The following is a 27,855-nucleotide window of genomic DNA, read 5'->3' as shown; positions in this document are numbered from 1 at the left end:
AGGTCTTTAAAAACTATAAAGCCCTATCCTAAGCATAAGCATAGCATTCATAATTTAGTTTTAGGCATATATTACAGTATACTTCAGCGTTTTTCTATGTATTTCATTCTGGACCCAAGAATTCACCAGAAAATAAAATAAATGCTGGGCTCAGAAATGACCTGTATGATGCTTAAGAATGTTAGTTACAAATGATGGTTATCAAAGGTAAAAGTTTACGTGTGTGTCACAATATAGGTGTGTGTGTGTGTGTGTGTGTCTTACCTAAGGGAAGTGCACTGATATCTGCAATTTACTCTGAAAACTATAAAAAAAATCCGATGGGTCTATGGATGAATAAGTATGTGGTAACACAAGTATAATAAAATGTTAATGGTAGGATTGAGGTGGTAAATATACAGATGTTGACGGTAAAAACTTTTCAATGGCAATATTTTGAAAATTTTATAGGGAGTGGCCGGTTAGCTTAGTTGGTTAGAGCATGGGGCTGGCAGCACCAAGACTGCTGGTTGGATCTCCGCATGGGCCACAGTGAGCTGTGCCCTCCTTTGAAAAAAAAATTATAATAAAATGTTGAAAAACAATGCCAGGCTATACAGTATAATCAATGAAAAACACCAATCAATATGTCTTGCTACTTTGTTATTATTACTATCTCACTTAGGATGATAGGTATGTATATATGCCATATAACTCAAAGATTGTAAAGTACAATTTTCTGAAATTGAAAGTACACATGTATAAACCTTCAAAATTCTATTAAGAATTAAACCTCTACTTTTAAAATGTGTTAAATTAAAAAAAACATGTTAAATTATAAAATCCAAGCAGATATGTTTCACAGAACTGGTATTCTTCTCAAGATCACCACAAAAGATCACGTTCTCTGCAAAGTAAGTGTGCTAACAATTATATATAAATAGCAACTGAAAAATTAGGGCATTAAATAAGACTGGTATGTAGGTCAAACTGGACAAAGTTGTTCATCATCTGATAGGAAAAGATTCAAAAGTAGCTCAAAAATAAAAATGTCTCACGAAAACTTCTAGTTCAATGATAAATACAGAAAAAAGTGATTTTCCCCAACATTAAAATAAATTTTGTCCTTTCTTAAGTTATGTGAAAGAAATGCAACTAAGTGGCTCTAAGTGTCAAACTCCTAAAATACAAGGACAAAAGCTTTCAACAAGATAATCTGCCTTTGCTCTTGGTACAAAGTGTTAAAATCACTTATCTAGGATGACACAGAAAAATAAAGATACAATATTTACATCTGTTGCATCCTAATTTCAAAACAAATATAAATATTTACATACCTAATATTATTTTTAAGAACTTTCAAGCAACTGAAGCATTTAAAGGTTGTATAAGTCTTCTGTTCATCATCAACAGCTCCTTCATGTTTTCCATAGTAAAAGTCACTAACTAACATAATCAATTTTCCTTTCTCTGTAACAGTCTTATCTTTATTTTCAGTACTTGAAATTTCTACTTTAATCATTTCCAAAAATGTATTTAGCATGTCTGGACAACAACGCTGAAAGAGAAAAAAAAAAACACATATGTAAGCTTTATTTATATCTCTTTTAAAAATCAGATACCAAAAAAATGACTCTGTGTTTATATCTAGGGCCACATCATTTAAAACTATGCTTGGCATATATCTGGAAAAATATTCACCAAAACACTGGCTTCTTTCTTTATATGGTCTAAAAAATTCAAACAATAAACACTTATTATCTTAATAAATAACTTCAAAAACCTTAAGATCAAGGATGGCTATATATGAATCTTTTCCCTTGTAATTAAACTTTTCAGATGCAAATATCTAAAACTAATTTGTTCCTTGGCCAAAATCATACATTTCATATCTGTGTCAAGATATAGCTTAAAAGGGAAGGTAGTTTTATATGCCATTATGTATATGCTTAATTATCAAGTAACATAGTAGTATTTCAGTAAAGCCTGTTTGGAACTGGACTTTGAGCACAGGTAACCTGACATTCCCCAGACTCAAGGTGCCTGAAAATGTATGGGACACAAAGAAAGAAGCATCATTTACATCTTGAAAACCTCAACACATTCTGTTTAGGATGCTGAAATATCTGAAGGGGAAATCAACTTCATGAATAAAATCAACACTGCACATAAACTGACCCTAATAGGGAATATTTTCATATGTGAGCCTTTTATTTCCAATGAGGTGAAACCAATTCACTTATTGTACACAATTTTCAGTTGTAGCATTTTGTCTAGAAGAATTCTTTAAGAATAACTAGATAGCAAAAATATAAACTTTCCTAAAAACACAAACTACATACACACAATGCAACCACAAAGTGAAACACTTTAAAAAATAAAGCACAACAAAAATTGTGATAGAATCAAGACCAATTAAACCTATCACGCCAATTAAATCTATCCTACTAATATAAATGTTTAACTCAACCATTGAAAAAAGTTTCATGTAGATCACAAAAGAAAAAAAACTCCAGTGAAAGCAAGAAACATACCAAAAACAAAATGATTTGGAAGGGTTGAAAAAAAAAGATAAAAGAATCTAACTGGCAAATGAACATAATAAGAAAGCAAGGGTTGTGAGCCTAATATCAAGCAAAATAGAACTCAGGCCAAAAAAGGAACACTTTATAAAAACGCTAAAAAGTACATTTACAATGAAGTTAAAAGAGATAGATCTATCTACATCCTAAATAGCAACAACCATAAAACAGAATTGGAAGATATCAAAGAAAATAGTGGTAATGTGAGACTTGGAGAGCTTTCTCAAACCATGACTGAACAAGTAGACGAATATACTGTGATTCCCCGAAAATAAGACCTAGCCGGACCATCAGCTCTAATGCGTCTTTTGGAGCAAAAATTAATATAAGAGCCGGTCTTATTTTAATATAAGACAAAATATTAAAATAAGACCGGGCCTTGTAATGAATATAATACCAGGTCTTATATTAATTTTTGCTCCAAAAGATGCATTGGAGTTGAGGGTCTGGCTAGGTCTTATTTTCGGGGAAACACGGTAAGTGAAGATATAGAAAACTAAATAACATATTAGTACAGTAGCTGACTGATAACTATCAAATTCCATAACCTAAAAACAAACACCCCTTATTTTCGAGTTTCCAAGTAACACTCAAGAAAAAAGCCCATATAATTTTCAAAATGGGCTTTGCCATCATAAACTGAAGTATGAATTTCAGCTATGCCAATTAATTGGCTATGAAACAATGAGAAAAAGATCTATCTGAAATAATTTTCTGAGGATTAAATAAAATATTTTAAAGCTTAGTAATGTGTCTTAGATCACTAAGATGTTTGATTCATGCTCTAAATATTTTTCCTTTGGAAGAAAACATTATCTCTGTATAGTAATCTACTTACGTATAGTAATAGCAAAAGACCATTCACAAGTACCGTGTTTCCCAGAAAATAAGACCTAGGCAGACCATCGCTCTAATGTGTCTTTTGGAACAAAAATTAATATAAGACCCAGTTTTATTTTACTATAAGACCAGGTCAATATAACATAACATAACATAACATAACATAACATAACATAACATAACATAATATAACACAACATAACATAACATAACATAACATAACATAACATAACATAACATAACAAGTACAATACCTGGTCTTATTTTATTATAAGACTGGGTCAGACCCGGTCTTACATTAATTTTTGCTCCAAAAGATGCATTAGAGCTGATGGTCCGCCTAGGTCTTATTTTCAGGGAAACACAGTAATCTAAAATTCACATTTTTTTCCCAAAATGTAAATCCCTACTGCAATATTATAAAAGTTTAACTGATATATAAAAATGTATAAGCTAAAATGTAAAGGTTTCCTGTAGTTTTTTGTTTTGTTTTTTAAATTTTTTTTTATTGGGGAAGAGTGTGTTTCTCTGGGGCCCATCAGCTCCAAATCATTGTCCTTCAATCTAGTTGTGGAGGATACAGCTCAGCTCCAAGTCCAGTCACTGTTTTCAATCTTAGTTGCAGGGGGTGCAGCCCACCATCCCATGTAGGAATTGAACCTGCAACCTTGTTGTCGAGAGCTCTCGCTCTAAACTGAGCCATCTGGCTGCCCCTCCAGAAGCTCAGCGGCAGCTTGTTGTCTTCAATCTAGCTGTGGAGGGCGTAGCTCACTCGCCCATGTGGGAATCGAACCGGCAACTCTGTTGTTCAGAGCTCACACTCTAACCAACTGAGGCATCAACCTGCCCTTTACCGTAGTTTTAATCACAAGCAATGGTACAATAAATAAAAACTACATGTTAGAGAATGTTTGCCACTTTCTCCAGGTGTAGTATATATAATATGCCATGGGTTTGTGTATAAAATGGGAAATGTATTTATGTGCACCTGTATATGTAGAAAATCAAAGAGAATAGAAATTAATAAAAATTATTTCCTTTGCTATTCGTATTGGGAACCAGGCATATAATAAGGAGACTGGTGAGCTTTCTCACTGTATGAGGTATGATAAAAACATATGGTGAATGTTTAAATAAAAAATTTATTACAGTAAAAGACATATTGCTATTAATCCCCCACAAAATACTCCCTCTTGCTTCAAATACATTTATCCCATCATTCTTGCCACTTCCTGAAGCAGTTCTGGAAGTCCTCTTTCATGAGTGTCTTTAGTTGTGCTGTCGTGGCTGCCTTGAGGTCCTGAATCGATTCAAAACATTTACCTTTCATGGTCATTTTGACTTTGGAGAAGAGCCAGAAGTCACATAGTGCCAGATCAGGTGGATAAGGTGCATGAGGACACACCATAATGTTTTTATTTGACAGAAATTGCCATACCAAAAGCGATGTGTGACATGGAGCCTTTCCGTCGTGTAAAAACATACAGTGAATGCTGCTGCCGAGTGCCATCCAACGGAAAGGCAGGGATCTTCAATATGGGAAGCAGTGTATCAATCTAACAGTGTGTGACAAGTTTCAACTTCTTTGGTGCCGTCAGTCGGGTGCGAGCTACAGTTGAGAGTAGGTGTGTTTTAAAGTGTGCCGTAAATCATCCTCCATCATGACAACGCTCCGTGTCACACATCGCTTCTTATAAATGGCAATTTCTGTCAAATGAAAACATCACGATGTGTCTTCATCCACATTATTTACTGGATCTAGCACCGTGCGACTTCTGGCTCTTCCCCAAAGTCAAAGTGATTCAGGACACGGAGACAGCCACAAAAGCACAACTACAGACAGTCATGACAGAGGACTTCTAGAACTGCTTCAAAAAAAGTTGAGAACCATGTGATTTCACTGATATGTGGGATATAAAACTGAAAACAACAAAGGAACAAGACAAACTAAGAAAAACTCATAGACACAGACAATAGTTTAGTGGTTACCAGAGGGTAAGGGGGGTGCGGGGTTGGTAGCTGAGGGTAAACGGGGTCAAATATATGGTGATGGAAGGAGAACTGACTCTGGTTGGTAAACACACAATGTGATATATAGATGATGTATTACAGAATTATACACTTACAACCTATATAATTTTACTAACCATTGTCACCCCAATAAATTTTAATTAAAAAAAGTAGCAAGAATGGTGGGATAAGTGTGTTCGAAGCAAGGGGGAGTATTTGGGGTGGGGTTAATGGCAATGTATCTTTTTTTTTTTTTTTAAAGATTTTATTGGGGAAGGGGAACCGGATTTTTTATTGGGGAACAGTGTATACTTCCAGGACTTTTCCAAGTCAAGTTGTTGTCCTTTCAATCCTAGTTGTGGAGGGCACAGCTCAGCTCTAGGTCCAGTTGCCGTTGTTAGTTGCAGGGGGCGCAGCCCACCATCCCTAGTGGGAGTCGAACCGGAAACCTTGTGGTTGAGAGGATGCGCTCCAACCAACTGAGCCACCCATCTGCCCCCTGGCAATGTGTCTTTTATTGTAATATTTTTTAAATTTAAATATTCACTGTATTGTTTGATCACACCTCGTATACCTTCTTATACTTTTTGAATCATATGACTATAACACTCCCAAAATTAAACTAAAAAAAATAACTAAGAAACTAAGCCCTTTCTTTTCTTTTTCCATCTGTAGTGCAAAATATACAAACATCAAGTATCATTATAAATATCAATTTTTACTTAAGTTATATGAAAATACCAATAAGAAGCTTTGTTATCTAAATATCTGGACATTCTAGCATTTACTATATATATCAATCCTTAATATTGTCAGAGATTTGTGAATAGTTTTAAAAATCAAATTTTGAAGTTTTACCTTCATGTGATATTTCAAAGCATCCAAAAGATTGAACTGAACACTGCACTTTGGACAAGATCTTTGAAAAGGCTTTCCAGTTTTATATTCAGTTGATGAGGTATCTGTACCTAAAACAAATAAAGGATTTTTATGACTCAATTTTTTCTTTTTTAAAACTTAAACAACCAGTAATAATAGTTTTATAATTTATCATAATTTCTAAAATTGATGTATAAATAATATAATTTGTTTTTTATATGCCAGATTACCTTCTGATGTCATAACAGGGGAAGATGTCATTGAAGGAGAGTTGTCTAAAGATAATGAAGCACAAGAATTTATTTCAGAACCATCTTCACTGATCTTTGGCTTTTTTGGTTTAACTCTGTTTACTTCAGAAGAAGCAGGACGTTTTATTACAGGCAGATTTTCATCCAGAGCTACAACAATTTAAATAATGAAAACGTTATTTGTAAATTCTTTAGTATAAAACACTGCTTACAAATGCTACTAAAATAGCCTTACCTTTAAAATTAAGTATATAAAAATATTTTGGAGCTAAAGTAAAAGTGATATAATTGAACCACATCATACAGATGACAATAAAGAATGATCAAAATTTATGCAATCAATAAGTAGAAAGAAATTGCACAAATAGCTATTATGGACTAAACATATTTGAACAATTTACGAAATAAACTTTTTATTCAAGAAAATTCTAAAGATGCTTTCAAATAAAGATATATATAAATAGGTACCACGCAAAATGTCAGAACAAAAAAAAATCCCAAGGAAAAAAATTAAAGCACAGAGAATACTCTAAGCTCAGTTCCAAAAAATGAATTTATCTTTAGATGCTTAAAATACATTTGAGTTTGCAAACAAAACCAATTTCTATTCTAAAAATTTAGAGAAACCCTTTAAGATACTGAAAAAAAATAACTTTTTTTTCTAATGGAAAATTCAAGTTGGTTCTTCTTCCACTTAACAACCCGACAGGTAGTTTAAATTATCTGTTATTCCCTATGTCAAAATAGGAACAACTAATCTTGACTGATAATACCTCACTCATATATGTGAAAATTCAAACTATGTTCCCAAGTCTAATGGTTCTGTCTAAAGGGCATGTCAGTGGGCATGTCAAATAGAGACACTTCCCTTTTACCTTTTATTTAAAAAATTAGACTTTCAAATAAAATTTTGTTTGAATAGAGATTTCAATTGCTAAAAAGTTTTGAGTTTGAAAACCATCACCTTAAAGGCTGAAGGATTATGTAATTGAGGGCATTTAAAAGAGAAGTGGGGCTATTTAGGCTATAACCAGATCCGGCAAAAGGCCTTTTGAAAATAACACAATTGTACTTGTGATAAAGATTCTAAAACTGCATATCATATTTTAATGCTCCCAACTGTACACTAACAGTAGAAACAGTAGAATAATACAAGCCAGGAAAATAAGAGCATTACATTAATTGGCTCCTCTGCCAAATTTGTGTTTCATTCTTTGTGATTACGTAGAAGTGATTTTTTTCCCATCCTTAAGCATATGATTTCTGACAGCTATACTGCAGGCACCCGGGACTGATTTCTGTATAATCACACTAACATTTCTTGTTAGATGCTTAGGTTACTTGAACAACCAATGACTGCTGGTATTTTGGACTAGGCAACTGATTATCTAGCAGGCTGCATAGCAAAAATAGACTGTTTTATGTATAAATTTTTAAAGCATAAGTAAATCTCCAAGTTAAATAAAATCATTCTGAACTCAGTAGTTTTAAATTCTTACTCATTAACTATTTGTATCTGTTGCCTTTAGCTTATGCTGTTCACTATCTTCAACGGGGCCAATAAAAAATTTTCATTCTTCAAAATCAAGTTCAAATCCAACATTCTCCAAGAACCCATGATCATCCTAGACAGAAGTCCATTAATCATTCTTCTGAACATATAGCACACATTAGCGCTCATAATTATCATATTAACAACTGTTTATTTTCAAGTCCTTAAAGGCTATAATGCATTTCTCACTTCTCACTTATCTCATCTGAGCCTCAAAAAAGCTGAGATAAGCAGAGTGAGAATTAAAATTGTATCTCCAAATGGCTTATTTCAGGTCTGAAGAATGAATGCATTATGTGAGAAAAAAAAAAGTATCTATTTTAATAACGAGAAAATTAGGTGTAAAGAAGGTAGGTGACTTGATAAAGTCCACAAAAATCTTTAGAATAGAGACTGAAATTTCTATCTTCCTGATCAACTATAACGCTATTTACTATTAGGGCAAAGTTACATTCCCCATAGTACTACAATGTAGAGAGAGCAGGAGTCACTATCTTTATCTCCTAGAAGCTTCAAGAATTCTGGATTTTTCTTTGAATAAAGACCATGTGCTTTATAAAATCAGATTTCAGACAAGTATGTTATATCCTAGTTTATTTTGGTTCTTGGCTATTTTACTAACTATATAAGTGACACCTAGACAGGTGAATATCAAACTATTATCAAAACAGGAAAATATTTTTGGTACACTTATTACTATAAATTTCTTACTATTTTGGTTTGGCAAATACATACTAATTTGTTAGTAAACAATTTAAACATCCAAAAACTTATTGTTTACCTCTCTCCATTTAGTGAAATATATCAAATTTGCTAATATAGAAATAGTAATTGCTTTGATTATAAGGATTTTTCAACTAGATAAAATTCCTTCAAGGCATACTAATTTATTTCATAATAATGAAGAACTTTATTGTGGTATACAATGAAAGAACTGTAATTCTTCAATTAGAAATTTTCATTATTCCTCAAATGGATATTTAGTGAGTACTTACTTTGTGCAAATTGTTATTTTAGTACTGCCATTTTATACTACTACTCTATAATCATGTTTAATTATCACACCTACAGCATTTATTTGGATAGAAACACACTAACGTGTCTATGAAGAAATCAACTATTAATATAACTATGCACTTTCCTCATACTAATGACCTTCCAAATAATATTTTTTAAAAAACCCCATAGTATTAGGGTATCAAGGCACTTCCCTGACTCACAGAAATTATATTAAGATTTTTTTCATCCCATGGCTGGTTCCAAGTGAGAATGAGCTCAAAGAATACATATTAGCCAACTTAATAGAAATAAATAAAATATTCTATTATTAAATACAATTTTATATAAAATCATCCAAGAAAGGCACTCAGGAACTTTTAGCTTCCATCTTACAATATATGAAAAACTTAACATGAAGGTATGGACTTCAAAATAGAAATTCATTCCAAATGTATATTCATCAGTTCTCTTTTTATTATATTTATAAAAAAGTGCTAAACCAAACCTTCTATACAAATTGTTGATCCCTCTTGGGAGAGTGGTATTGTATCCTGGGTCAAGTCAAACAGTAAATCTGAAGAATCATCCGATTCAACTTGTGATGAATTCTTTGTAAAGTCCTGTAAAAAGTTATAATTATTTTGTTTCATAAACTTTTATAAAGGTAATTTTACCTGTACATCAATACTATATAGATAACCTCAATGATTCAATTACTAATAAATTATAAAACACAAAGGTAATTATTACTCTCTGTCAAAATTAGCATCTACTGGGTAAGGAGTATACTATGAGAACTCTCTGAATTATTATTCTAATTTTTCTGGAAATCTAAAATTAGTTTGACATAAAAAGTTAAAATTAAAACATAATGATAGTATGATTGGCAAAGTAGAAGTTATATTTTGGAAAAACTTTCCTGCAAGAAAATTTTAGCAGTATCTATCAAGGGCTTTAAGAGTTGATCCAATTATTTCAAATATTCCACTTCCAAGAATTCATGCTAATGAAATGAAAATACTTAATGGAGAATTATTTATTAAAGCAAAAAATGGAAAACCTGTATGTCCAACAATTGAGGAATGGTTCAATAAATTAAATGATAGACTATCATGCAACATCATGTTTTTGAGAAATATCCAATGACACAGAAAAAATGTTTCCAATATAAATTTCAGTGAAAAGAGGGACAGATATCTGTGTATAAAACAAAATCAAAACACAGTACGCATTTTCTTCTGTTTCTTTTCTATCCCACCATGCATATTACCTTTATAATGGGAATATAAGAATCTTGTTTCAGTGTTTTGTGCTTAAAAGTTGAAAGACAATTAGGTTTTAAGAATTTTACTTTGCTACTAAGTTTTCTGTTGACATGGGTTTGTTAAGAAGTTATGGAGACAGATATTGGAGTGATCCAAACCATTCCATTTCTAGAATTTGAGGTATATCAGTCAGATTTCTGCATTTGTGCCTTAATGTGTATTATATAAAATCAATAATGGCTATGTGACTTAAATGTGACCAAGCATAATCTTATTTCAAGGTAAATATTTTCTCCAAATATTTGCCCGCAAAATGGAAAATATTCACTAGAAATGCCCAAAATAGTTTTTTAACAGAAGTTCTTCCTAATCAAGTTAGTACTTTAAATCCTTTCCTAGGTGATAACTCTGGTCAATTAAGTACCACTTCAGAGAGCAGACACATTATTCAATAAATAAGATGTTAAAACAATTCCTCAATTGGGAATTTTTTATATCTCATAAAATAGTTCAGAAAGATACCAAATACAATGGCAAAGTACAATAGGCAATACACTGGGATTCAGAAGACCTGTCCATTTAACTATGAAACCTTGGGCAAGTCACTTCTGAGATTCAAGTCATTTACCTTTCCAAATGAAATAAGAGCTACCAATTATCGTCCATTTAAAATGTATTTGCCTCTTTCACAGTACATGTATTTTATCAAGTAGTTGTCACAATAGTACTAATAAAGACCTACTACTATCTCCCATTTTATAAATAGGTAAATTTAAGTATGGTTAAGTAAGGTTCCTAGTACAACCCAGCTTGTTATTGATGATAAAGCTGGAATGAGAACCTAAGTTGGCCTGATTACAAAGCCTGTGCCCTTATGCCATATCACACTGACTTTACAAGAATAATAATTACCTCCCTGCTTACTCAAAAGATCTGCTGAAGTAGAGAATGAATTGAAAACCTATTTGAAGAAATAATGACAGAAAACTTCCCTAACCTGGTGAAGGAAATGGACATACAAGCCCTGTAAGCACAGAGAGTCCCAAACAAGATAAACCCAAAGAGGCCAACATCAAGACACATCATAATTAAAATGCCAAAAGTTAAATACAAAGAGAGAATCTTAAAAGCAGAAAGAGAAAAGCAGTCACCTACAAGGGAGCCCCCATATGACTGTCAGCTGATTTCTCAACAGAAACTTTGCAGGCAAGAAGGGAGTGGCAGGAAATATTCCAAGTGATGAAAAGCAATGACATACAACTAAGACTGCTCTACCTAGCAAGGCTGTCATTTAGAATTGAAACAGATAAGGACCTTCCCAGACATGGAAAAGCTGAAGGAGTTCATCACCACCAAAACAGTATTACAAGGAATCTTAGAGGGACTTCTTTAAGATGGGAGGGGCGTTAAGGATGGGTGAAAGGGAGAGGGATTAAGAAGTACAAATTGGTTGTTACACAGTAGTCATGGGGATGTAGGATATAGCATAAGGAATATAGTCAATAATACTATAATAACTAGGTATGGTGCCAGATAGGTATATATCTATCAGGGTGACAGATGGGAATGGAATGGGGTTGGGGACAGGGTGAAAAAGGTGAAGGCATTAAGAAATACAAATTGGTAGTTAATAAAGTATGGGATATATAATCAACAATGTTGTGAAGATCATGGAAGGTGCCAGATGGGCACTGGACTTATCAGGGGGATCAGGTCATAGACTGTGTAGATGCCTGACCCATGCACTATACACCTGAAGCTGTAAGAGAATAATATTGAATGTCACCTATAACTAAATATATAGTCACGGGATGTGAAGTACAACATAGGGAAGATAGTTGATGGTATTGTAACCGCTATATAAGATGTCAGAGGGGTGGGTTATCACTTTACGAGGGGTTTAAATGTCTAATTATTGCATTGCTTTGTACACCTGAAGCTAATGAAACATAAATTAAAAAAAAAAAAGAACGAAAAAGTTTAAAAATTTCAGAGAAAATTCCCTTACACAGATTCTCAATTAATTCGGGGAAAAAATATAATGTATATGTATATGTACGTACACACATACACACCCTTCTCAACGCTGGCTGCACTTTAGAGTCACCTAGAGAGTTTTGTTAAAAATCTATCATGCCCAGGCCTCACCCTAAACCAATTGACAAAAATTTCTATTTTTTTAAAAGCTCTATTTTTTAAAAGCAGGATTGGGAACCTGATTGAGGAGCTTTGATTAAACAACCATGTCACAGAAACAAAAAAAAAAATCTGAGTTTGAATGCGTTCTAGTTTCTAACTTTGCTAACATGAAAGATACCACCCTTCCACCATTTGTTATTCTTTCTCCCTGGGTCCAATGTAGGTTTTCATTTATCTGCATTTAAATAATGATGTATCTTCCCCCCACCCCCAAAACAGCTTATGACTGCTTGAGAAAACCAAGTTAATCTGACTCCAGCTAAAATCAAGTAATTTTTGCATTTCTGGTAGCCTGCCATCTTCAGGTACACCTATTAAGTTTTTCTTTTTAAAAGAAAAACATTAAAAACAGCCCATGGATGCTTAGAGGATCTTAGAGTTTGAGAGCCAGTGGTCTGGGTAAAGGTTCTGATTTTAGAAATGAAGAAAGTAAGGCCCAGAGAGGTTGTGACAATGCGCTAGTTAGGATCAAAGTCTGAATCAGCACTCAAGTATCTCATTTTCAATTCAGGTTTCTTGAACTACTAGTCCAAGCCTCATATTATTACTGACAAGTGTTTCAAAATGCAGATACAAATTTACCAAAGTTCTAATTTTTCCATGAAAGCTCAAATTTTATCATTGGCAAGAATACTATCTGTTTTTTCCGTGACAGGCACACTTTGCACATTTTTGAAGACTGAAAAACTGTATAGCAGACAACTCCCATGGCTCCCATGGGTGGCTCCCATGACTCCTCCTGATATTTACACCCTTGTGTAATCTCCCCTAGAGTATGTGTAAGATCTCAGATTGCTTCTTACCAATACCGTGTTTTCCAGAAAATGAGACCTAGCTGGACAATCAGCTCTAATGGGTCTTTTGGAGCAAAAATTAATATAAGACCTGGTCTTATTTTACTATAAGTAAAATAAGTATATTTTACTTATACAATATAATATGATATGATACGATATATGATAAAATATAATACCAGGTCTTATATTATTTTGCTCCAAAAGATTCATTAGAGCTGACTGTCCAGCTAGGTTTTATTTTCGAGGAAAGACGGCAGAATATAGCAAAAATGACAAGATATACAATGAGTGTTACATAGCTCATCTTGCTGGGGACTCTCTTTCCCTTGCTGATTTTGAAGAAGCAACTAGTAATGTTAGGAAGGCCTACATAGCAAGGAACTGAAAACAGTTTCTGGCTGACAACAGCAAGAAACTGCCACCCTCAGTCTGACAACCTACAAAGAACTGGATACCACCACCAACCAAGTGAGCTTGGAATCAGTATTAAATGATACTGCAGCTCTGGCCAACACCTTGATTGCAGCCTCATGAGATCCTGAAGCAGAGGATCCGGTCAAGCCATGCCCTGACTCCTTACTCACAGAAACCATGAGATAATAAGTGTATACTGCTTTAAGCTGCTAAGTTAGTGGTACTATTGTTATGCAGCAATAATTAATACATGGTGTTTTGTCAGTTATCCTTTCAAGTAAAAATGACATTCCATTAAAAAAGGCAGAGAGTTCAGTTTGCAATTAATTCACACAAGCACTTTTTCTCAAGAAAACTTTTATACTGAAGATACAGAAAAGCTTTATGCATACTACCCATTTGATCACACAGAATATTTATAAAGAAGTATATTCAAGGGTTAAGAGTTAATAAAATTAGTAAAAAAAATATTACTTCTTTAAAGATATTCTTAAATAACAGTCAAAATTTTCTATGGTAGGTGCTTGGGGGTCACCAATACAAAACTACTAGTATAGTTTGGTTCCATTGCCTTGATTCATATTAAGGTGCCAGTAGTATTAACCTCCGTTGCTTTTGTGTCACCGGTGTAAATGTTGACAAAGTAAAAAGGGCAAATATGTTAGTGTTACTATGACAACAGTTTTAACCTCACGGACGATGGAAAGAATCTCAGGGAATCGGAATAGTCTGTGTCCTATACCATTGCCCTAAGGCAATGCTTCTATTTTTAAAAGTATATACTTAAATGTATGGCTAGATGTATGAATGTGCATATTTTATAAACTTGGATAATCTGAATTGAAATTTCAGATCTATCATTTACCACCTGTTTAGACTTGAGTGAATTATTTAGCCTCTCTGAGCCTGTTTCCTCTACTATAAAATGGGGATAATTATTGTGCCCACCTCATAGGGAAGTCATAAGAATTAAATGAGATAATTTATACATAGCATTTAGAAAAAAGACACATATTAACAGTCAAAGACATGGTGAATATTACCATTATCTATTACTTCTGTTAAAAAAAAATTTCAAACTGAGCTATGAAGGTAGGTTTTCAGAATAAACAGCAACAATGACCTCGGAACAATCTTCCAATTATGACTACCTGGTTCAATTTACCATCTTAAGAATTTTGCCATTATAAAATATTCATTACTGATTATACTTTTTTACTAACCTTTAGATAGCATAGTTTTCAATATTATTTCTATTTAAATTAAACTAAATATAATTACCTGATTTATTAACAGGTTGGCTAGTTAGTCCCTGCAGTTATTACTCTGGGTATTGGTTGAGCTATTATAAAGATGGTGATATTTTCTTACAGTGATTATGCTTCTACTGAAATGGTGACTAGCTATGATAGTCCACAATTCTAACTGTGTATTATAATATCCAATATATCCCTAAACTAATTGTGTATTTTCAGAAAAACTTACAGGTTTAGACACGTTCTGAACAATAACAGAGCTATGTGAAGATTTAGATTCAGGATGAAATCTAGGTAAGGCAGCCACTGGATTTGATGTTGGGTCTTTGTAGTGTTGACTTGTAGGCTTGAATGCATCAGTAAGACCTGTATTTTAAAATTACACAATATATTGAATATTTTTCTATACAACCAATTTTGTCAAAATATTTCACTTCAAAATTAAAATAGTATAATACTGTACCTTGATTGAGTGTCTCATTCTTTACTCCCTTTGAGGATGAGCTGGAGTTACCTCTGTTCAAAATATCTACAAAAATATATTTAATTTAAAATGTATTTGAATGAAGTTTTTATTAAGCTAATAGAAAAAACTTTCCAAAAATATGTCAATATACAACCAGTAATTGAAGTAAATGTCTTTCTCTTAATGGTGACAGGGTTGTATATAGACTTGGGTTCCCGTGACTCCAGCTCTTTCCCCCAATCCCCATGCTATATCCATACCTCTAAAAGCCTGGACATTTCATAATGGGCAAGCTGATTGGATTAACTAAACCATTACTCTTGAGTTCTGAAAGGAACACTATCAGAGACTGCAGACTAAATTGAACATAGAATTTACCAGAGTATCTCAAATCTACTACTACACCAAATGTCAATGTAAGCCTAACATGACCCTCTGGATCAGTTTAAGATGGCTCACTCTTGTACCCGTGTGAATCCATAATTTTTGGTTATTGAGGAATAAACTGAAAATTTGGAAGAGTAGAGATTTGCCTAAAATTTCTAATCAGAGAAAGGTACAAAGCATTTAAAAAATCCCATAAAACCTCAAAAAATTTCCTTTGTTCCCTCCTAGTAGAAAAGAACCAGATCTCATAAAATAATTCTATAAAGTAAAGGGTCATACAAGAGTAGGGTTATTTTATAATAATGGAAATGCAGTGCTCTATGACTAAGCACTACAGAAGTCTTCTAGGAGAAAAACCTACTTGATATTGTTCATTCAGAAATTCAAGAGAAGTATTTACTCAAGTAATTAAAGAGCTATTCCTATAGTCTTTTTGGTGATAATAGTCTATCAAACAAAAGTTTTTAACGCCCCTCATGGTGGTTCTACATAAATATTTAGCTCAGGTTCCATATGCTACAATATTTTATGGCACACACATAAAACATCAATAAAATAATTTAAATTCTGAGTTAACTCAGAAAAGAATTTCACTGGAGTCAACTTTCTTTTTGATAGAATCACTTAAAACCAATACACATTATTCTAGTTAAGTACTGTTAACAGTTATCTACAATTGATATAAATCCAACCAGAACTGTCATGCTTTCAATAAGATGATTTGAATAATAATTTTGAAATATAGCAATATTTCAGTATAAAAATAATTATAGTGACTAGGAAACAATAATGAAGAGAATATTCTGCTCCGCTATCAACAACAAACATACTAATATACCTAGCTCATTTTATAACTGAAGTGGTACTTCACTTAGCACCTCTCAATTTGCCACAAGATTTTAAAATAAACTATTCTACCTCTTATAAAACTGAATAAAAGCGCTAGCCCAAGTTGAGAGTCAAGAGAAGCAAGAACTAGGATTTCAGAAAATTAAAAACTTGTCTTTTAACCACAGTATTATGCACTGTCATGGTAAGTAAGAAAACACTGGTATGCTGGCTACATTCTTTGGTAAATTCTCCTTGCTTAAAAGAAAGTAAATATAATAGGAAAGAATCTGTTTCCTCTTTCTCTGAAATTCAGTATGTTGTTCCTCTGCATTTTACACATTTTTATTGGACCTTTTAACATTATCATCAATATTTTCATGTTAACATTGTACCAATGTTAAATATAATTACTCTAACTGAAATCTAACAATCCACAAAGGTACTAGTCATGTTCTGCTGGAAAGCCATGAGGATCAAGTGTACTGACTGCCTGTGAGGTCCAAATACAGTGGCTGAAGAGCAGGTCCTCCTCCTTCCTGAATATTATCAGGAATTGCTGGAAGATGGGTGTGGCCAGAACCACAGCCCATGTTGGTACACAGACCAGAGATTGTACAATCATGCAATGCCTGTTCATTTTGTAGCCATGAATCAAGATGACACTGTGATGAAGCAGTTACTTGGATGTGAGAACCCCCTCTGAAATTAATACAAACTTATTTAGTATTCTGAAATTTAAGCCAAGTGTTCCACATACTTCCTTTTCTAGGTATATTTGGGTTTAAGGGAGAGAAAGAAAAATTAACAAACAGGTACATAGGCTACTTGGCTCCACTAAAAATTATAATTTCCAATTTCAGAAGGCCTACAATGCTGTTAGGTAATCTTAACCTTTAGTTAACTTAGTTAACATTTCCCTCTTCTCTCATGTTAACCTCTCATCTCCTTACTCAAGTCCTCAATCACATTCTCCCTCTGATTCTTAGAAATTCTTACTGATCTCTATGCTCCTCCTCACATCTGTGCTTTCTCACTTTACAGAGTAACAAGGACATATAAGACAGCCCACAGATTTTTCCATTAGAAATAACATCTTATAAAACTTTACTTCACTGAAAGCAAATGCTCACTTGAAATGGCTGGTTTTGAACTTGATATTTCTCCAACAAAGATCAGCTCATCATCTTCTTCATCCTGAATTTCTTCTACTTTCTTCTGCCACGGTTCCAGTTCTTCTTCTTCACATTCCATAAAAAGTCCTGCCATTTTTGAATTATCTAATTTTCAAAAGGAGAAAAGCAAATCTTATTTTTAAATACATTTTTTTCAATACGTAGTATGATATTTAACATGCATTTTAATAATCCTAAGAGCAATTACTGAATTGATATTTGTAGACAGTACACGGTAGCAAATGAAGAAACTCAAAACTTGATCTCTAAGAGCTACACTACTAAAATTAAGCTAGCTAGCTAATGGATGACAATAGTTATTTATAGTGGCCAATAAATTTTAGGAACAAGCAAATGTAACCAAACTGAGCTTCAGTTTTATGACTAGTATATGGTTATATCTATGAAAATAATTATACCTAACTATTACCTGGAAAAAACCCCCACAAAATTCTGTATTAACAAAAGGGAGATAAACTAAGAATAAGAAGCAACAGGTGGAAGACATAATAGAAAACCTGAACCAGACTGAGGAACAACAGGCACAGAGTAAATCAGAGATGAGGTGTTACAATGAAAGCAGGGTAATTAAATGAGGCTTATTCCATCTCAGAGCAGATTAGACATTTCTCACCTGAAGAAACTAAGCAAAGAACATACTGTGAATACCACCAGCCTACAAGTGCTGACTAAGCACACAGAGCTCCTAGCAATCATTTTAGTGCCTCATTCTTAAATATGGACGGAGCACCAGAAATATGACTAAAACCTCCAATGTAAAAGACCAAAGCAACAAATTAAAAGATCTTAAGGAAAACAGAGATAATATAGAGGGAAGGAGAAAATATTACAGATAATATAATTAGCATTTTTAGAAATAAAACAAGAATGTTAAAAAAGCAACATTCAGAAAAAGATTACAAACATACACACAAAAATATATTCAGATCTATTTTAAAAATCCTATAAAAAAGATAGCCAAAATTCAGTTAAAGGAAACAAACAAAAAAAAGAACCAAGAAAATCAAATGCCAAAGTTGAGTAAATGTCCCAAAAATGGAACAAAGACAGGTGTGTGTGTGTGTATACACAACAGAGAAGACGAGATTATCAGAAAATCAATTTCAAAGGTACAACTCATTTAATAAAAGTTCCTGAAATGGAATAAAGAAAAAGGAGAGGGGATGTATTCAAAGGAAAAAAAATACAAGAAAAATTCACAGTTCAAAGGACATACATTCCCAGATTGAAAGGGCCCACCAGCACCTAGCTCAATTTAGAAAATATCCTACAGTAGAGGGACATACTGTGAAATTTCAGAATCCCAGAGCTAAGGTAATATTGCAAAATCTGAGAGAGAAGAAAATTAGAATACTGCTTTCAAAAGTCTTAGTAAAAATAATTTTCAGTTTGTAATTCTGTACCCAGCCAAGATTTTTGTCAAGCATGAGGTACATATTCTTTCATCAAGAATAAAGACCAGCAACATCACACAAAATTTACCTCCCATTCACCCTTTCTTTCTTAGCAAGACTCCACCAAAATCTGAGACACAAGGAGGAAGGAGGAAGTCACAGAATGCAGAAAACATGACATTTAACACAATACAAAGACAAAAGAAAGTCCCATGACAATAGCTGTTCAACAGGCATAGAGAGCAACCAGGCAGACTAGAGCAGAATATTACTCCCAGAAGATCCCCCACCCCCCCACACACACAAAATTAAATTGTTAGATTACCAGACAAGTTTTACCATGTAGAAAATCGAGTTAAGACGCTACAGAAGGGTATGAAATGACTTGGCTACAGCTTTTAATAAAATTTAGCAAATTTTAAAAAATAAAAATGATGCATTTAAAAAAGAGAAAATGTAAATGTATCAATAACATATTAATACCATAGTACTATGGTCATCAGAAAACAACATTTATTACGGTCATCATAATAAAGAAATCAAATATGATTTAACCAAAAATTGAGATATAACTACATTAGGAGATGCTTGGAGGGAGGACTAAGTGTAAGAAAACTCAAGTCTTCATACTGTTCGATAGAAAGATCATTAGATAATGGCAAAAATGAATGACTGAAGAGACTGCAGTATGTTTTTAAATTTTAGAAATATGAAAATATTAGAAAAACAGCTAACCTAATGAAAGTGGATGCCTTGAGAAAACAGAGTATATAGGCCCAAAACGTATGCACACCCATGTGCAGACCCCTCTTTCCCACTTTCTCCACCTTCAGGAAACTGTGGTTAATGCAACTTTACTTATAAATTCCAGATTATTTGCCTTTTTAAAACTACTCATGTATTCTTCTGGTCTAAAAAAAAAGGTATTGAGGGAGCACCTAAATTAAAATAACACAGAGGGTGACAAAAAATGCACACACATTTTAAGAAAGGAAAAAACTGTACTAAAATTCTAATACTCAATATATACCAATAACAAAAGATGAATACAACTCATATGTGCACATTTTTTTGGCACCCCCGGTAGAAATAGGGATAGATATAAATGATGCTAGGTATATGGAATGAGGTATGAATGGGAAACAACTGAAAAACAAAAATATTAGATTGGTGCAAAAATAATTGCAGTTTAAAAGGTTAAAAATAACTGCAAATACCGCAATTACTTTTGCACCAACCTAATAAAATAATAACTCTAGAGTTCTGGCTTAGACAATGATATCTTTCTTTTAGACAATGATATCTTCATCTTTTGAGTGCAGTAATTTCTAAAGGTAATTTTATTAGATAAAAATAACGTCATTTCTACTTTTAACTCAAAATGAAAAAGTATATAAAATTACATACAAAATACATACACCTTATATACAAAATAAACACCTTAACAAATTGGTGCTATTCTTTTAAAATTTTTAATTTAATTTCCCCTTCTATACAGGTAGGCCAAAATCATTTCTTAGAATAATGTTGTTTAATGTTTAGTAGTCCACCTACCATAAAAAAAAATCTTTCCCATTCTCCCAAATATAACCAATTTTATGAACAGACCCCTTTCTTTTCTAAACAACGAATAATTAAAAATACACACACACACAGATCTAAGTAAAATTAAAAAGTACTCTGTAGTTTATCATTTGCATATTCTGAGTCCTTGAAAAAAACCATCCTTATTGTGTCCCTTGGAGGCCTCATTTATACTGCTTCTTCCATCTAAAATATCCTTTCTCCTTACCTTATACTGTCCACATTACTCAAGTATAGTAGAAAAAGCATGAACTTGACATTAAATTGAATAGCTCAAGTCTTTATTGTACCATTTCTAATCATGTGACTCTGGAGAAATTACTTGAATCTGTTTCCTGACTTCTAATATGGGTATACTCCCTATCTAATCAAAGTGGTAAGGTAAATTCAAGAAAATGCCATATAAAGTACCTAACTTCAAGGAGATATTCAACAAAATATCAATTTCTTGCCTCTTCCCAACTCTTCGATTCCAGTTCAATTCCAAAAGTTCAATTCCAACTTCCTTAATAAACTATTAGACCTTGTTTTTCTTCCACCTCTTGCTATACTGACAGTCTATGCCATGCAATTCAAGATTTACTGTATATGATCTCAAACTGCTCACTATTAATGTTTTTTAATTGAATACTCATACATCTAACTCCAAAGTACACTTCTAGTGAGTGAAGAACATATTTTTATCTTCCTTTGTATTTCCTCCTACACATAGAAATCTATTAGATATGCAGTCAGCAATTAACATACAATAATCTATGGGCTAAGCAAAGTCAGGCAATGCCAACTTCTAAAAAATGAGGGAGATCCATGTATACTGATAATAAAAAAAAAATCATTTCAGGGGAGATGATGTCGTAGAAATGACGGTGTGAGATGAAACTCTCGAAATCTTCCCTGTAATTTACAACAAATTGAACTATAATTCCACAAAGGACTCCCTGCCCAGCAGACAAGCAAGACTAAGAGATGTGCAACTGAAATCATCTAAAAGTGGGCAAACTGGGTGTGGGGGGGAGGAGGGAAGCGGTATGTATGAAGATGCGGGTCGCGTGGGCACAGGACTCAGACCTGCCGTGGAGCTCTGAACTCTCTATATTCCAGAGCCACTGCAGCCACAGAAGAGAAAAGAATTCGAACTGCTAGTGCTCCCCTTATGGCCCATAGTCCCGCCTGAGGGATCAGCATATAATACGGCTGAATCCAACGCTCATGACAGAGACCTCCAAGCAAAGACTGAGGGAAGAAGGGTGAAAACGGCAGTTTAAGCCCTCACTGCCAAGCAGAGGACCGAAGACTTAGGCAGAGACTAGCTGACCCCTCCCGATCCTCCCAGAGCTCGACTCACTCCCCGCTACCCAGTGCTAGAAGTGAATGACAGCAGTGTCAGATCAAAAGAACAGAATATTTGCAGTTCTGAGAACTGCGGCCCACAGCCACTGACTCACAGCCAACTAGCTCCAGCGAAGGGGAGGGAGCCCTAGGGGATACGCTGGTGGTCTCAACCATTGCTCACAGCCACCTTTCACAGCACACCCCACGCGCCCATCCCACCTATCTGGCAGATGCCTGCAGGGGTAAACAGAGCCACTGAAATACAAAGGCCCTGAATCTGGTGCAGGAAGAGCTTCTGAACTTTAGGAGCTTTCCACATCCCCCACCGGAGGCAAGGCGATGCCCTGAAACCCAGACAACCTGCTCAGAGAGGAGAAGCCTACCTCCCAGGAAATCCCCTCATTGTGTGAGAAGCCAGAACAGTGCAGAGAAAATATAACACTACAGCATGAGAAAGAATTAAACGCTGCAGATGGAAAGAAAATACAGCATTCTACCAACACCTACTGGAAAGCAAAGGAAAAGACCTCTTCCTAACAACCTGTTGCAGAACCGACTCCAGTAGATGTCTAGGAAGAGAAATAATAATTCACTAATTGCCATGAATAACCAAGGTAACAAGGCAGCTGAGAAAGAAAATGAAAAGTCTTCAGAAAATGAACTTAAAGACACGGAAATATGTCACTTAAGAGACAGAGAATTCAAGATCGCAGTTCTGAAAAAACTCAAAGAGCTGCAAGAAAACACAGACAGGCAGTCTAATGAACTCAGAAACACAATCAAAGAACAAAATGAACATTTTACCAAAGAGATTGAAATTTTAAAAAGAACCAAACAGAATTTCTAAAGATTAAGAACTCAATAAAAGAAATGAAGAATGAAATAGCCAGCTTGGTAATAGAGCTGACCAGATGGAGGAAAGTGACACCGAAGATCGAAATCTGGAAATGACAAAGATGGAAGAGAGAGACTTGATAGTTAAAAGAAATTCTACAAAAACTTTCTGACACCATCAGAACGAGCAAATTAAGAATAATGGTCATACCTAAAGAAGAAGAAAGGGAGAAGGGTAACAAATAGTTGACAAGAACTTCCCAAACTTGTAGAAAGAAGTGGATCCTCGAATCCCAGAAGCAAATAGAACACCTAATTACCTCACTCCCAACAGGCCTTCTCCAAGGCACATTGTATTGAAGCTGTCAAAAATTAACAACAAGGGGCCGGTCTGGTGACTCAGGCGGTTGGAGCTCCGTGGTCCTAACGCTGACGGCTGCCACTTCGAATCCCACATGGGCCAGTGGGCTCTCAACCTCAAGGTTGTCTGTTCGATTCCTTGACTCCTGCCAGGAATGGTGGGCTCCGCGCCCAGCAACTAAGATTGAGCTGAGCTGCCGCTGAGGTCACGGATGGATCAGTTGGTGGGAGTGCGGGCTCTCAACCACGAGGTTGTGGGTTTGACTCCCGCAAGGGATGGTGGATTATGCCCCCTGCAACTGACAATGGCAACTGGACCTGGAGCTGAGATGCGCCCTCCACAACTAAGACTGAAAGAACAACAACTTGACTTGGAAAAAGTCCTGGAAGTATACACTGTTCCCCAATAAAGTCCTGTTCCCGTTCCCCAATAAAGTTCTGTTCCCCTTCCCCAATAAAATCTTTAAAAAAAAATGAACAACAAACAAAGAATCCTCAAGGCAGCCAGGGAAAGGAACACGGTAACCTACAAAGGAAAGCCCATTAGTTTATCATCAGATTTTTCCGGAGAAACTCCCCAAGCCAGGAGGGAGTGGACTCAAATATTCAAACTAATGAAAAAGAAATTATGAGCCAAGAAATAATGTATCCAGCAAATATATCTTTCAGATATGAAGGAGGAATAAAGACCTTTCCAGACATCTACAAGCTGAGGAAATTTCTGACACGTGACTTGTACTGCAAGAAATACTGAAGGAGGCTATTCAACCAGAATAAATAGGGATATTTTGTGACAACAAAAACATAAAAGGGGGGCGAGTACAGGTCTGAAAGTGGCATTAGGGAATGGAGCAAGTAAGTATGCTGAAGAAAATGGAATACTGTAAATACAAAACTTTCTTTTACATAAACTTAATGGTAACAACTCAAAAAAAAAAATCCAGAACTGAAATATATAACATTAGAACAAAAGAAACAGAGGGAAAAATCATAGAATATCACCACATTGAAATAACAGACAGCAACAAAAAGCCAAAGAAACAATGCAGACACAGTCCTATCAGAAAATCAAAGATAGAATGATAGGAAATCCTCATGTATCAAAATCACCTTAAATGTAAATGGACTGAACTCACCAATAAAAAGGCACAGAGTAGCAGATTGGATCAAAAAACTAAACCCAACCATATGCTGCCTCCAAGTGACACATCTCAGCTACAAACACAAACATACACTCAAAGTGAAAGGGTGGAAATTGACACTCCAATCAAATGGTATCCAGAGATAATCAGGTGTAGCCATACTGATATTAGGTGGAACAGACTTCAATAAAAAAGGCAACAAGAGACATAGATGGACATTTCATAATGATAAAGAGAACTATAAAACAAGAAGACATAACAGTCATCAATATTTGTGCCCCTAATCAGGGAGCACAGAAATATACTAAGCAACTATTAACAGAACTAAAGGGAGAAACCGACCAAATCACAATTACACTAGGGGACCTAAATACATCATTGACAGCTATGGATAGATCATCCAAACAGGAAATAAGGAAAAGAAATATCTGTCCTAAATGACACATTAGATGAAATGGACATAATTGACATTTATAGAGCACTTCATTCTAAAACATCAGACTATACATTACTTTCTAGTGCACATGGAACATTCTCAAGCATTGACTATATAATTGGGACATAAAACTAGCCTCAGTAAATTTAAGAAGATTGAAGTCATACCAACCGTATTATCTGATCAGAAGGCTTTGAAACTGGATATCAACTGCAAAAAGAAAGCATGAAAAACCACAAATATGTCGAGATTAATCAAAATGCTTTTAAAACATGAAGGAGTCAAAGAAGAAATGAAAGGAGAGATCAAAAGATACATAGAAACCAATGAGAATGAAAATACATCCTACCAACATTTTTGGGATGCAGCAAAAACAATTTTAAGAGGGAAATTTATATCATTACAGGCCTATCTCAAGAAACATCCCAGATAAGTAACCTCATGTAAGTAACCTCATGTTACACCTTAAAGAACTAGAAAAAGAGGAACAAATGAAACCTAAATTCAGCTGAAGGATGGAAATAATAAAATCAGAGCAGAACTAAATGAAATAGAGAACAAAAGGACAATAGGAAAAAATTAATGTGACAGCTGGTTGTTTGAAAACATTAATAAAATTGACAAACCCTTGGCTAGACTCAGTAAGATAAAAAGAGAAAAGACACAAACAAAATCATAAATGAAAGGGGGAAAGTTACCACGGACGCCACAGAAATACAAAGTATTATCCAAGAATACTATGAAGAGCTATATGCCACCAAATTCAATAACCTAGAAGAAATGGGAAAGTTCTTAGAAAAATAAAGCCTTCCAAAGCAGAATCACGAAAAATTGGAAAAGCTAAATAGACTGATCACCAGTAAGGAAACTGAATCAGTCATCTGAAACCTCCCCAAAAGCAAAAGTCTGGGACCAGATGGCTTCACTAGTGAATTCTACCAAACATTCAAAGAGTATCAAATACTGAAACTCTTCCAAAACACTGGAGAAGAGACAATGCTCCATAACTCATTTTGTGAGGTCAACATTATCCTGATACCAAAACCTGGTAAGGATAACACAAAAAAAGAAAATTACAGGCCAACATGTCTGATAAATATTTATGTGAAAATCCTAAAGAAAATTTTAGCAAATCGAATGCAACGATGCATTAAAAAGATTACACATCACGAGCAAGTGGGGTTCATGCCAGGGGCACAAGGATGGTTCAACATACGCAAACCCATCAATGTGATACATCACTTAAACAAAATGAAGGACAAAAAAATATGATTATATCAAGAGACGCAGAAAAAAAGCGTTTGACAAGATACAACAATCATTTATGATTAAACCACTTAATAAAATAGGTATAGAAGGAAAATACCTTAACATAATAAAGGCCATATATGACAAATCCTCAGCTAATATCATAATTAACGCTGAAAAACAGAAGTATTTTGCTCTACGTTGAGGAACACAACAGGGCAGTCCCCTATCACCTCTGCTTTTCAACATAGTATTGGAAGTCCTAGCCAGAGCAATTAGGCAAGAGAAAGAAAGAAAACACATCCAATTGGGAATGAAGAAGTTAAATTATCACTTTTTGTAGATGATGTGATGCTATATACAGAAAACTCTAAAGACTATTAGAAACAATCAAAAACAAAAAGCTATTAGAAACAATAAACAACTACAGTCAAGTTGCTGGCTACAAAATGTACGAAACTCCACTGCATTCTCTATCGTGTTTTCCCGAAAATAAGACCTAGCCAGATAACCAGGTGTGTCTTTTGGAGCAAAAATTAATATAAGACCCGGTATTAGATTATATTAGACCCGGTCTTGTATTATAGTAAAATAAGAGCGGGTCTCATATTAATTTTTGCTCCAAAAGATGCATTTAGAGCTTATTCTTCGGCTAGGTTTTATTTTCAGGGAAACACGGTAGGAATGCAGTGGACTTTTGTACATTTTGAAATCTCAAAAAAAGAAACTGAAAAAAAACCCCACACAATTCCTTTTGCCATTGCAACAAAAAGAATAAAATACCTAGGAATAAAATTAACCAAGGATGTGAAACTTATATACTGAGAACTATAAGACATTTTTAGAAGAAACTGAAGACACAAAGAAATGGAAAGACATTCCGTGTTCATGGATTGAAAGAATCAACATAGTTAAAATGACCATATTACCCAAAGCAATATACAGATATAAGGCAACCTCCATCAAAATCTCAATAGCATTTTTTAAAGAAATAGAACAAAAATCATCAGATTTGTATGGAACCACAAAAGACCCTGAATAGCTAAAGCAATCCTAAAAAAAAAAAAAGAACAATGCTGGAGGTATCACACTCTCTGACTTCAGCTTGTACTACAAGGGCGACAAATAATCAAAAAAGTATGGTATTGGCAAAAAAAACCCAGACACACGGACCAATGGAATAGAGAACCCAGAAATAAACCCACATGAATGTGGACAGATAACTTTGGACAAAGAAGCAAAAAACATACAATAGAGAGAAGACAGCCTCTTCAATAAATGGTGCTGGGAGGATTGGAAAGCCACGTTCAAAAGAATGACACTAGACTTCTATCTTTTACCAAGTACCAAAATTAACTCTAAATGGATGAAAGACCTAAACATAAGACCTGAAAAAATAAACTGCATAGAAAACATAGGTACTAAACTTATGGGCCTGGGGTTCCAAGAGCATTTTATGAATTTGACTTCAAAAGCTAGGGAAGTAAAAGCTAAAATAAATGAATTGGATTATATGAAACTAAAAAGCTCTGCACAGCAAAAGAAACCATCGACAAAATAAAGAGGAAACCAACCAAATGGGGAAACAGTTTTGCAAACAAAGCTTCCAATAAGGGACTAATATC

General features: G+C 34.3%; 1 protein-coding gene across 4 annotated transcripts in view; it reads right to left on the bottom strand.

Moving 5' to 3' along the window:
• Positions 1 to 27,855, bottom strand: part of ZNF280C (zinc finger protein 280C) — a 63,830-nt gene that overhangs the window by 25,453 nt on the left and 10,522 nt on the right. For 3 of the 4 annotated variants that reach the window (XM_033116217.1, XM_033116201.1, XM_033116225.1), the window contains 7 exons: positions 17,838 to 17,984; positions 15,487 to 15,552; positions 15,253 to 15,389; positions 9,598 to 9,712; positions 6,521 to 6,691; positions 6,270 to 6,379; positions 1,317 to 1,537 (listed from right to left, as the gene is read on the bottom strand). In XM_033116217.1, coding sequence (XP_032972108.1) covers positions 1,317 to 1,537; positions 6,270 to 6,379; positions 6,521 to 6,691; positions 9,598 to 9,712; positions 15,253 to 15,389; positions 15,487 to 15,552; positions 17,838 to 17,973 — 956 coding nt within the window. In that variant the 5' untranslated portion in view covers positions 17,974 to 17,984. Of the gene's footprint in view, positions 1 to 1,316; positions 1,538 to 6,269; positions 6,380 to 6,520; positions 6,692 to 9,597; positions 9,713 to 15,252; positions 15,390 to 15,486; positions 15,553 to 17,837; positions 17,985 to 25,153; positions 25,193 to 27,855 lie in introns of all 4 variants that reach the window. The other variant, XM_033116209.1, reaches the window with a different exon arrangement.

The sequence above is a fragment of the Rhinolophus ferrumequinum genome, chromosome X (assembly GCF_004115265.2).
Source record: "Rhinolophus ferrumequinum isolate MPI-CBG mRhiFer1 chromosome X, mRhiFer1_v1.p, whole genome shotgun sequence".
NCBI lineage: Eukaryota > Metazoa > Chordata > Mammalia > Chiroptera > Rhinolophidae > Rhinolophus > Rhinolophus ferrumequinum.
The sequence above is the reverse complement of the archived record's forward strand: the minus strand, read 5'-3'. Positions and strand labels throughout refer to the sequence as shown.